Genomic DNA, 12,643 nt, shown 5'->3' on the forward strand with positions numbered 1-12,643 from the left:
TCCTAACCACTAGGCCACCAGTAAACTCCCTAACATTAAGACAACTTAAACAATCTTCCTCAACTCCACCAGGTTGAAAAGTACTGCTATGTAGAAACATTTTTCTTTCAATCCAGTGAGAATAAACCTAGAAAAAGAATAGAGATATAAGTTTTACTTTTGGCTACCATCTCTAACCAAGATGTCTAATAGGTTCCTTTTAATTGTTCCTTTGTCTTGAATATCCACTTTACTTGCAAACCTCCAACTTTTCTGTAGCACAATGGTATATCCACTTTATATGCCATGTTTAAGCAACACATAAAACAGAACTCTTGCCAACATCACAGCATCCATTGCCAACTAAATATTTATGTTTATTTTCATAGAAACTGTTCTATTCTGCTATAGCATTAGCAGTTTGGGAACTGATTAACTTGTACATGTTTTCAGTAATTCCAGGAAGCCTTACTCATTAGCATATATGCTCCACTGGAAAACAGATAGCATCCACCCGTGTTTAGGTTTTCTTCAAGTGAACAGGTTCTTAATAAAATTAGGTGAGCACATATGAGCTCAGATTCTTCTCTTAAAGCTATAAAACCCAAACTGGTAAGAGGACTCCTTACCTGGACACTGGTTAGAGTTGTGTACTGGTATGCTCTGACAATCAGGTAATTAGCTTCTACATCTGCTAGTCCAAGCAGGATGTACTTCCACCATTTCTTTTTCAAGATGTTTAAAAGGTTATCACTACCTGGTTGAAAGAAATCTAGATTAGTACATGTACTTAAAATGATTCCTTGCATGTTAATTTAGAGATAAAGAGTCAAAGCAAGGGTTTACTATGTATTTTGAATGTGGACCCTCCTAATTTCCATTACTCATAACCCAAACTCCTGCAACAGCTCAGCAGTCAGATTTTTTTCTAGTATGAGGCCCAAGCTAAGGTGTCATCATAGACCAAGTGTTCAATGAAAACACCAAAGAGAAAGGAAGTAAGAAAAAAGTGGTTAAATTCCCTTTCCTACTGCAACAGAAATATAACATCCAGATCCCTAGGAAATGAAATGTTTTCTTATGAATTCATTGGTTATTTAACCTCTGTTCATGAGCTTCTTCAAAGAAAACTCTGCATGTGGTCATTCTTTTGGAAAAGATGTGCTTTCAAGAGAAAATTAAGCCAGTAGTAAGTATGGAAAAAAGATTTAGTGGCCCCACTGAAGAAACACCTTTTATCCCCTAAATTCTATTTATTCAAGTTAACTGTGATTCATTTCTTTGTAGAATCTAGCATCAAAAGGATATAGAGTTGGCATATATACAAGAAGGCTTTATGGGTAAGATAACCTGCAAGAAAATAAAGGTAGTGAGAATCGTAGCCAAATAATTATCATGAAATCCCAATCAGCAGGAACATCCTGAAAACACAGTTTGTCTTCCCCAAGATGAGAAGGCATGGAAGGTACCTAATAACCATCCCTTAGAAGGACTACACTGATATACTTATGAATCACACTGACTTCCTAAAGGCCAATGCTTACATAGAGGAGAAAAGTCTGGGGCTATTAACCATGTACCAGTTCTATTTCCAACTCCTAAAGTTCTCACCAAATTTGAAGCTTTCCCCTTAAGATATCTCTTTACCCCTTCCCACAACTGGTTTCCATTTTCTTTCAAAATAAGTTATTTATCCTGACACATAGAAATACCATTGATGTATTAAGGTTCATATTAAAAGACGATTAGCAAATAGCACATTGGTGATTTTATTATTTGCCTTAAATGTGATGAAAATGGGAGTATTGCACCCTACCTATCAGTCTGGGTTACCCATTGTCTTTACACTCTTGAATTCAATCTTATTTAATTTATTTTATAATACCATGTTCTTCTTTTGTGGGAAGGATGGCTCTTATCATGACAAGAAGCCCCTAATACAGCATGGTGGTGAGTGCATGGGCTCTGGGGCAGGCTGCCTAGGTTGAAATCTGCCTCCACCTGCATGATTTACAGCAAGTTATCTAAGTACTACATGCCTCAGATTACTCATCTATAAAGTGGAGATAATAATAATACTCACTTGATTTGTTAGGAGGCTTCAATGAGTTAAGCAATTAAAATGATACCTGGCGCAATAATGTTAGCCTAGTTTTTCCCATTTATAAATAGTTAGCTAGAGATGATAATTCTACAATGATTCTAAAACAACTTAACCAGCCAGTGATAAGATGTTAATTCCTTGCCAATTCCTTGTTTTGTTTCTCTCACAACATAGACTTGATCTATCAATACATGCAATTGGTGGTCCATTTAGCATTCTCCACTTAGCTGGAAATACATATTTTGGACAGTGAGTTTCTTGACTTTTTAAGTGTTTCTAATACTGTCTTTTAAATTTATCAACCATGGGGGGAAAGATAGAAGACCTAATTTGTAATGGCATTTACACTTTTTTTTTTTTTTTTTTTTTTTTTTGCGGTACGCAGACCTCTCGCTGTTGTGGCCTCTCCCGTTGCGGAGCACAGGCTCCGGACGCGCAGGCTCAGCGGCCATGGCTCACGGGCCCAGCCGCTCCGCGTTATGTGGGATCGTCCCAGACCGGGGCACGAACCTGTGTCCCCTGCATCGGCAGGTGGACTCTCAACCACTGCGCCACCAGGGAAGCCCTACACTTTTTTTTTTTTAGACAACTCCTACGTTACAGTTTGGTGCTACTTATTTTAATCAACAATTTCAGAGAATTATACACAAATCTCTAGTCACCAATTTCATAGAATTCAAAGGTGTCATACTTTTCTAATAACTTTAATAAAAACAGCAGTAGTTTCCTGTTCTTGATTTTGCCCCATATTTTATTTTTTGAATGTCAAGAGCCAAAAATTTTTATGAAGATAATTTGTTGAAAAGGTAATTCCAACATTTGACATACCTGATTGAAATGCCAGCATCACTGTATAAATTAGAAACAGCAAGCAATAGTTGATAAAGCTCTGAAGCATGGGGGTATTCACTTTGTATCTTTCTGCCAAATACTGGCTGGTGATGGCTGTCCCACATATACACAAGGACAACATCTGACCCAGGGCAATTGTTTTCAAAATATTCCTAGAAAATAAAGGAGGAAATCAGAGGAACTGGCAAGTAAGTTATATCTTTCACACACACACACACACACACACACACACACACACACACATACACACTTTAGGGCTAAACCAAAAGGAAAATGCTAATAATTCCAGGTGGTTCTTTATTTCATTTTATCGCTTACTTCATATGCACAAAAATTAAAGCGTTGGATTTTGAGAGACTACAGTTTTATTCTCTTTTACATTTCTAATTTTCCCCTCATTACCACAAAAATACATATTCCCCCAGTTCACTGATGATCTATTTAGAGATCATTTTGATTACTTAGCTATGTCATATTTTATTTGAATTATGTGTGTGTGTTTTTTTTTGCAGTACGCGGGCCTCTCACTGTTGTGGCCTCTCCCGTTGCGAAACACAGGCTCCGGACGCGCAGGCTCAGCGGCCATGGCTCACGGGCCTAGCCGCTCCGCGGCATGTGGGATCTTCCCGGACCGGGGCACGAACCCGTGTCCCCTGCATCGGCAGGCGAACTCTCAACCACTGCGCCACCAGGGAAGCCCTGTGTGTATGATTTTTTAAAGCTCAACTTTAACTCTAGTTTTAAAGTCTTCCTATTCATTGTTTAACATTTTCTCATCCTCTCATTCTCCCAGAGACTTGGTTCCTTCAACTAGAAGCAGAGGCTTTCAATGTTACCTACATGTTAGAATCATGGAGCTTTTAAAAATGCTAATATCCCGGGCTGCACCTGAGACCAATCATATCGTCGCCTCGGGGGGTGGGTCCAGACCTCGGTGGAGTTCAAAGGTCCCCAAGTAATTCCAAATGCAGCCAAGATTGTGAATCACTGTTCCAGAGGCTGGCACTTTGGATCCAGAGAAGAATAAGATCTAGACCCTACCCTTTGGCATTTTAAAAGAGAAGTACCTTAACAGCCAACTACGAAACTGCAGAAAGCAAACTACACAACAACAGTCTTGTAACAGTGGTGTGATTAAGGGGCTGAGAGAGCACACAGGTACTATTGGTTAATTCTGAGTGAGGGAGTTAGCAGGCAGGGAGAAAACTGAGAAAAGTTTTATGGAAGAGGTGATTTTTCAGTTAGGTTTGGAAGTATGTATATAAGAGATTTCTAGAGGAAGAAGTAGGGAGAAGGGAACCCAGGAAGAAGTAACTGCAGGACCAAATGTAGAGGCACAAACATGCAATGGTGGGTTCAGGAAATATCGAGTGGCCTATGCCTAAGGCATAAGGTCAACAGCAAAGAGTGGAGGGCAAGAAGCCTGGAAAAGTAAGTAGAGGCCAGACTGTAAAAAGGTAACTCTGGGGCTTCCCTGGTGGCGCAGTGGTTGGGAGTCTGCCTGCCGATGCAGGGGACATGGGTTCATGCCCTGGTCCGGGAGGATCCCACATAACGCGGAGCGGCTAGGCCCGTGAGCCATGGCCACTGAGCCTGCACATCCGGAGCCTGTGCTCCACAACGGGAGAGGCCACAAAAGTGAGAAGCCCGTGTACCGCAAAAAAAAAGTAACTCTGGTTACTATGAGAAGGACTACTGAAGGTTAGAAGGTTAATATAATGATCCATGACTGAACTAAAGCCACATAAATGTGAATGTTAAGTAGAGAATGATGTGAAAGACTCACAGAGCCTAGTGATCCATTAAATCTCAGGAGGAGGTATTGAAAATGATCTCTGGGTTTCTGGACTAGATGACTGGATAGATATAAGGCAGCTGCCCGCAGCTGACCAAGACACAGAATACAGGATGAGAAGCAGGTTTGGGCAAGGGGAGAGTACTGAGCTTAATTTGAGAACAGTAGAAATTGAGGTGGCTGGAAGGTCTGAGAGAAAAACATTAAGAGGTTTGTGACAGGCAGACTCTAAGATGGCCACCAGTGAATCTCTGTTTCTGGGTAGTTTTACTCTGTGTAATCTCTTCCACTTTAACATGGGTTGGATCTTTTACTTGATTCTAACCATTAGAATACAAGAAAATTAATGGGATACCATACTATACAACACAGGGAATATAGCCAATACTTTATAATAACTATAAATAGAGTATAACCTTTAAAAATTGTGAATCACTATATTGTACACCTGTAACTTATATAATATTGTACATCAACTATACTTCAATTAAAAAAAAAAAAAACAGGATACCACTTCCATGGATACACTACCTGAGGTTATAACTTCCATCTTGCTACCCAACTCTATTGATTCTCTTCCTTGCTGGCTCTGATCAAACAAGCTGCTATATATAGACAGGCCCACACGGAAAGGAACTAAGGGTGGCCTCTGGTCAACAACCAGCAAGGAACTGAGACCCTGAGTCCAACAGTCTCCAAGGAAATAAATCTTGCCAAAATCAACATGAGCTTGGAAGCAGATTCCCTCCCCAGTCATGACTTCAGATGAGACTCTAGCCCTGGCCAACACCATGACTGCAGCCTTATGAGAGACCCTGAAGCAGAGGACAGAGCTAAGCCATGCCCAGATGCCTAATCCATAAAAACTATGATAACAGATGTGTATTGTTTTAAGCCACTAAATTTGAGGTAATTTGTTACACAGTAGCAACAGATAACAAATACAAGGTTGAAACTCTGGACTTCAGAAAGACCATATCTGTTTTACTCTCCACTACATATCCAGTGCTGGCACTTGGTTGTCACTTAATAAATAAATATTTGTCAAGTGAATGTAAATGGATAAAGAAATTACCACATATGCCCAAATATATGGTTACCTCAAATATAAGACACTTCCCCACTTATCCAATGAAGTTCAATAGTCAGAGAAAGACAAGAAATTATGAGTGCCATGATACAGAAACTAAGAGTAGAAAAACATTTCAAGAAGGATGAGATCATCAATACTACAGTGTCAAAAACTGCAGAGAGAAAAGATGTCATCATGGCTAAAGAGACACAGTTGGACTGGCAAGCTGGATGCTGCTAGATGGCTTGGAAAGAAAGCATTTTGTTAGTGGTAATGACTAAAGTCAGATTCTAGTGGGCTGAGTGAGTAGAATATGAGCAAATTAATGCACCAAACATAAATAGCTCTTTTTTTCTTTTTAATGATGAAAAGGAGAATAGCGATGGGGAAAGAGTTTGAAGTATTCTGCTTATTAGCAGCAGTGTTGAGGACAGGGTTTTTGCTTGTTTGTTTGTTTGTTTGTTTAATTATTATCTTGTTAAAGAAGCAGGGAAACTTAAACAAGTTTGGGAGATGAGCAGAAGGCAATATGGGTGAAAACTTGAAAGAAACTTAAAAGAAATTAAAAGAGATGATGAAGACATATAGTTCCTGGAAGGTTCAGGGACCAGGATTGAGAATACTGCAACTTTTATTTAAATGTTCTCTACATAAATACTTCCTTCCAGAGTTGCTCTAAGCAAAATAGAAAATACCCAAATTGCAGAAGACAGAGAATATCTGTTCTAAGAGTTTACAATGTATTTTTTCTTTGGAATATTTGCTTCAGTAATTTGCAACTAATCTCAAACAACCCTAACACAGGCAACAAGAAAAAGGGGAAATTTGCTGGGTAAGTCAACCCTAAATATATACTTATAGAGCATCTACCATGTGCCAGGCCATGAAGATACAAAACTGGATAGGCACTCTCTGTGCCTCAGAGGCTCAGAGACCATTGGGGATAAGTAGGCATATAAACTAGTAATTAGGGAACAGACAGACAAGTATAAAAATGGGCTACTTACAAGAACCTCAGAAGTTCACTAGACAGGCACAGTAAGGAAAGGTATCTCAAGCACAAGGAATAGCAGGTACAAAGGCACAGAGTTCTAAAACAATATGGCACATTCAGGGATTTCAAGTGGGTTGGTGTAGCTATAACCCAGAGTGTAAGAGAAAAACAAGAGCAGCAGGTGATGGAAAAGTCAACAGAATCGAGATCAAGAAGAGATCTAAAATAGGTTCTAAAGTTGGTATCTTATTTTGCTGGTGGTAAGCTCACTGAAATCTTCTGAATAGGAGAGAGTAAAGAGATTAGCAAGGTAGGAATTGAGCATTCCTGGGTCCCTAAATATGTCATAGCACATTATGTCATAACACAGAACACCAAAACTTAACCCTTAATTCCTGCCATGGAAGCCAATTAAAGAGGAAAATTGACAGAGACAGATCTACCTAATATAATACCCAGTTTTCTGGATCAGACACCTGTGTAGATAACAATGTAATTAATCAAGATCCCAAAGACAAAAGGAAAAGGTACATTTGGAAAAGAGATTAACTCCATTTTGGACATGCTGGATTTTGTTTAATTATGAGACAGTCAAGAAGAAATGTCCAGTAGACAGTTTGGAGCTGGGAAAAAGGACTGGATTGGAGAAATAAATTTGGGAATCATGATCATAAAAGTGGTAATCGAAGTTGGGATATAAATGAGGTCACTAAAACATATACCTAAAAATTGAAAAGAAAAGAGGGTAAAAAAGAAACTTCCTGGGGGACTTCCCTGGTGGCTCAGTGGTTAAGAATCCTCCTGCCAATGCAGGGGACATTGGTTCAAGTCCTGGTCCGGGAAGATCCCACATGCTGTGGAGCAACTACTGAGCCCGTGTGCCACAACTACTGAAGCCCATGTGCCTAGAGCCCGTGCTCCACAACAAGAGAAGCCACCGCAATGAGAAGCCCCACCGCAATGATGAGTAGCCCCCGCTCACCACAACTAGAGAAAACCCACATGCAGCAACAAAGACCCAATGCAGCCAATAAATTTAAAAATAAACATATAAAATTATTTTAAAAAATCAATCTGGGAAACAGCAACATTTAAGGGGCAGAGGAGGAAGAGGAATTAGAGATGGGGATGAAGGGGCATGGCCAGAGAGACGCAGGGAGAAAACAAGGAAAACCACTCTGGAAGCAAGAGTAAGTGGCATTTCAAGGGGAAGCGCTCTACAGTTTGAACTGCAGCAAATTCCTCCTAACTGCTCTTCCTGCTCTACTCTCTCTCTCCACAAATATTGGCAAAATCAACATATCCCCCTTGTGTTCTCCCCAATCTCTTAGCCCTCCTGAGATAAGTACTTTCTAGAACTTGGTATTTAACATTCAATGCATTTCCATATATTTTCATATTTACAGAAGTATCCTTATGCAATGTATACAATTGTTTTGTCTGTTTTAAATTTTTATATAAACTGCATCATACTAAATGTATACTTTTGCAACTTGCTTTTTTGATAAACATTGTTCAAGAGAGTCCTCTATATTGATGTTAGTTCTAGTTCATTCCTTTCCACTACTGTATAGTACTCCACTATGTGATTATATCACACTTTATTTATCCATTCCCTTATTGATTATTAGGTTGTATTCCAATTTATTTTTGCACTTATAAACAATGCCTCTACAAACATTCATATGTATGTCCCCTGACATACATATCTAAGACTTTTTCTGGGTTTTAGCAAACTATGTGCTAACATATAATCTCCTCCACACTCAGGATGGCCTGATGGGTACCATCTAGACATCTGCTGGAAGCAGTGAACTCAGAGTACTCTACAAATATAATGAGTTTCTATTTGTGTCATGAGTTTCTATTTGTGTCATGAGTTTCTATTTGTGTCATGAAGTTTCTATTTGTGTCATGAAGTTTAAAGAAATCATTTGCTCTGGAGATATATTTAAGAGTAGAATCATTGGTTTTAGGGCATGTCTTCAACTTTACTTGTTTTGCTAAAATGCTCTTCAAAGGGTTATATCACTCCAGTTTACTCTGTTACTTTCAAAAGGAAGGAAATGAAGCAACTTCACCCTTCAACAGGCAGAAATTATATCAGGAAATGGCCAGACCCAAAGACATTTTATTAGGCAACTGAAGGAAATTTTCACCCAGGTGAGCAAGAGGTTAAGGACTTGCTCCCACAGAGTAGTATTCTTTTTTTAAAAATTTATTTATATATTTATTTATTTTTGGCTGCGTTGGGTCTTCATTGCAGTGCGCGAGCTTCTCATTGCAGTGGCTTCTCTTGTTGTGGAGCATGGACTCTAGGCGTGCAGGCTTCAGTAGTTGTGGCTTGCAGACTCTAGAGCACAGGCTCAGTAGTTGTGGCGCACGGGCTTAGTTGCCCCGCGGCATGTGGGATCTTCCCCAACCAGGGCTCCAGCCTGTGTTCCCTGCACTGGTAGGCGGATTCTTAACCAATGCACCACCAGAGAAGCCCCAGAGCAGTGTTCTTTCTAGGGATGTTCTACCTGTCACAGGCTGATGAGGCAAACTGGATCTGTGGGTTGCTACCTCTTTCTCTTATGCTCATTTCTTCCTGAAGGAGGCATAGTTTGCATCAATTCTGGATGTTATGGTGCCCTATCCTAGGCATAAGAAATTCACCACTGGGTCCTGTATAGTGTACTGGGAACCTACAGAAGTATAGGCCAAAGCCAAAGAGTGAAAAAGTGCATTCATTTTGTGTCATTGTCCCCAACCACATACTTCCCTCTGGAATCATGTGGGGAAGGGTACCTGGCCAAGGAAATGGTTCCAATTTTCTGGTATTTCATTGTTTAATGACCTCATTTCTTTAAACTTCTCCTCCTCTCTTCCATGGAACAAAGTCTCAGAATTGCTAGATTTTGTTGCTAATGCCCACTTTTTTAAGTTGAGGAAACTGTGGCCCAGAAGAGGGGTGTGTCTTCCCTAAGATCATCTCAGGAGCAGAGTCTGTGCACAAATTGTCTGACCACTGAACATCTGCTGTGCCTGCTACAGAACACGGTCTTAGGATAGTAAGTGAGGTCATCTCTCACGGCTGATATCTTCTTACCTCCTGTACCTCTTTGTCCTCACTCACCTTTCCCCACATTCATCTCTTTACCCTCCTTCACTTCTCCACGATTTTATAACAGAGCTTATATTAGGAAACACCTTCTTCAAAGGATCCCTGCACCTCACCTTGCAGTCAGGAAACAAAGGGTCTAGCCTAATTTCCCTGCTACCAGTATTAACACTGTTTCTCCGTATGTCAGGAGGGCATTGGATGTCCAAAGTACAGGACACTAAAAAGCTAATCAAGGGGCTGATAACTTTATCAAATTCAGAACATTCTTTGCAGACCATAATGGGCTCAAAAGCAATAATAAATGTGAAATATGTGAGAATAAGAAATGTGGAAGCACTAAGCCCTGTTCACAAATTGACAAAATTCCTCTAATAAGCTCACATTTACATTAAAAAATAGCACAATTAAGCAAGTTGTCCTCCAACTATAAAGTATAACCATCTTCTAAAAAAAAAAGTCATAAATTGAGTATGGAGATTTAAAGTTACAGGAATGCACTTCTCTTGGCTCCAAATCATAATGACCTCATCTATAATGGAAGAGGAAGAGAGCAAGAATGAGAGCAAGTGAGAAAGACAGAAAGAAAGAGAAACTGAAGGGGGAAGAGGCTGAACAAGGGCGAAAGAAGAGAAAACAACTCAGACTTGTAGAGATACCATAGGCCTCAAAACAATTTTTGTTACTTATGGCTTCCTATTTAAGCATTTGGATTTCACAAGGTCCTAATGCATATGAATTCTGAATTAAACAAAGGGACTCTCTCTACACCTTAATAAAACCTGTTACTCTCTAAGGGAAGCTGACAGAAGCAACATGCATCTAACCATGGGACATATCCTGCCACTGTTTTTCAAACGGAACCTCCACTGAAGTGAACTTCAATGGCAGGATATGATCCAACTCCAAGACATATTTTCCAAGGCAGCTTCATGCTGTGGGAGCCGGGACACCAGAAAGCAGGGCAAACAAGTCATGGATCATCAGTGGTAGGGGTGGGAAAACACGTAGAAAATAAACTAAATAACATCACTTCTGACCACATTACTATCTGGATATATTGTATGAATTTAAGGAATAAAAGAAGAAAAGACTTTATGGCATTTTATTTCCCCCCTTCTTTCTTCCAGAAAAGCTAAAGTAGGTATTTTAACATCCCTTACATTTCAAAACACATACTCATGCACATGCTTTCCAATGAAACTATAACTTCTTTTATTCATTTAATCAGTCAGTAAACTCTTCAGTCATGTACTTACTAAAGTTTCTTGGGTGCCTAATATGTGCTAATAAGCACAGGGAATTTAGAAGGCCCATGTATTTCATGGTCCCAGGCCCACTTCTCTCCAGAACAGGTGAGCAGGCTCTTGCTGTGTGCCCTGAAAAAATACCATATCCCTCTATCCTAGCACCTACCATGCTGCTTGTGGTTCTTCTTCCTCCAGGACTCTAAGCTCCAGGAGGACAGGGACATTATATTCTCCATGAGTAACACAGTGCCTGGCACAGAATAAGTGCTTCAAGGATATTTGCCATTGTTGAACATGCTAAGGAGCTTTCTGTCTAGTCGAGGAAACAGACCTCACAACACAGAACCACAATAAAATGGGAAAGTGTCAAAACAGAGTTGTATGCGTGGCCAGGGTAAGGAAGAGTCAAGACTGCCTGGAAAACGTTCACAAAGAATGAGACACTTGATCACAGACCAGAAAGGTGAACAATTTCCAGGAAGATTCAGGAATGAAGGATTTTTGCCTAATTCAAACACTAGCTTTACATAAAATATACACAAGACACAATGACAGGACTGATTCATTTATTCAGCTCTTCTTCATTTGGAACGTCAGGTTAGATTGATAGTCCTTTACCTGGGGGTACATTTAAAAATCATTGGGAGCTTTAAAACAACACCAAAACTAAGACATCAGCCCAAACGAGTTGAATCACATTCTTAGGAGGTGGCATCCAAATATCAGTCTACTTTAAAAGTCCCCTAGATGCATCTAATACACAATGAAGATGACAAACCACTGAATTATTTGAAGGAAAAAAAAAGTGTCAAATGACTGATACAATGCATCGTTTGAATGCAAATCACACATTTTTGTTCACTTTATGTCTCAAATCCGTGCTGCTAGGTTGCACATTATCATCTAAAGGCAAGATTTAGTATCAAAGCTAAAAGACATCTATGGAGCCGTCTCCTTGGGGAGATTTTTAAATCTATCATACCGCCATCTGTAAATACCCGGGATAGAATAATAACTTGAGCACTTCTATACAAATCCTATTACAGGGGCTTCCCTGGTGGCGCAGTGGTTGAGAATCTGCCTGCTAATGCAGGGGACACGGGTTCAAGCCCTGGTCTGGGAGAATCCCACATGCCGCGGAGCAACTAGGCCCGTGAGCCACAACTACTGAGCCTGCGCGTCTGGAGCCTGTGCTACTCAACAAGAGAGGCCGCGATAGTGAGAGGCCGGCGCACCGCGATGAAGAGTGGCCCCTGCTTGCCACAACTGGAGATAGCCCTCGCACAGAAACGAAGACCCAACACAGCAAAAATAAATAAATTAATAAACTCCTACCCCCAACATAAAAAAAAATAAAATCCTATTACAAATCTGGAAAGAATAAATCATCACATTTAGCACATAGATTATCCAGTGTCTATTAGTAGAGTATTTTAAATTAGACTGGAAGGAAGCTAAAATATGATAGTTTTTCTTTATATAGTGAGTAGCAGC

The 12,643-nt window shown here is 40.0% G+C and overlaps 1 protein-coding gene across 3 annotated transcripts in view; it reads right to left on the minus strand.

The window, feature by feature from the left end:
- Positions 1 to 12,643, minus strand: part of SLC35F2 (solute carrier family 35 member F2) — a 47,810-nt gene that overhangs the window by 16,874 nt on the left and 18,293 nt on the right. For all 3 annotated transcript variants that reach the window (XM_022566345.3, XM_022566344.2, XM_089915489.1), the window contains exons 2-3: positions 2,912 to 3,087; positions 609 to 736 (exon numbers count right to left, since the gene is read on the minus strand). In XM_022566345.3, the coding sequence (XP_022422053.2) occupies positions 609 to 736; positions 2,912 to 3,087 (304 nt within the window). The remainder of the gene's footprint in view (positions 1 to 608; positions 737 to 2,911; positions 3,088 to 12,643) is intronic.

The sequence above is a fragment of the Delphinapterus leucas genome, chromosome 7 (assembly GCF_059928025.1).
Source record: "Delphinapterus leucas isolate spDelLeu-1000000601 "Yukka" chromosome 7, BTC_Dleu_Yukka2, whole genome shotgun sequence".
NCBI classification, from domain to species: domain Eukaryota; kingdom Metazoa; phylum Chordata; class Mammalia; order Artiodactyla; family Monodontidae; genus Delphinapterus; species Delphinapterus leucas.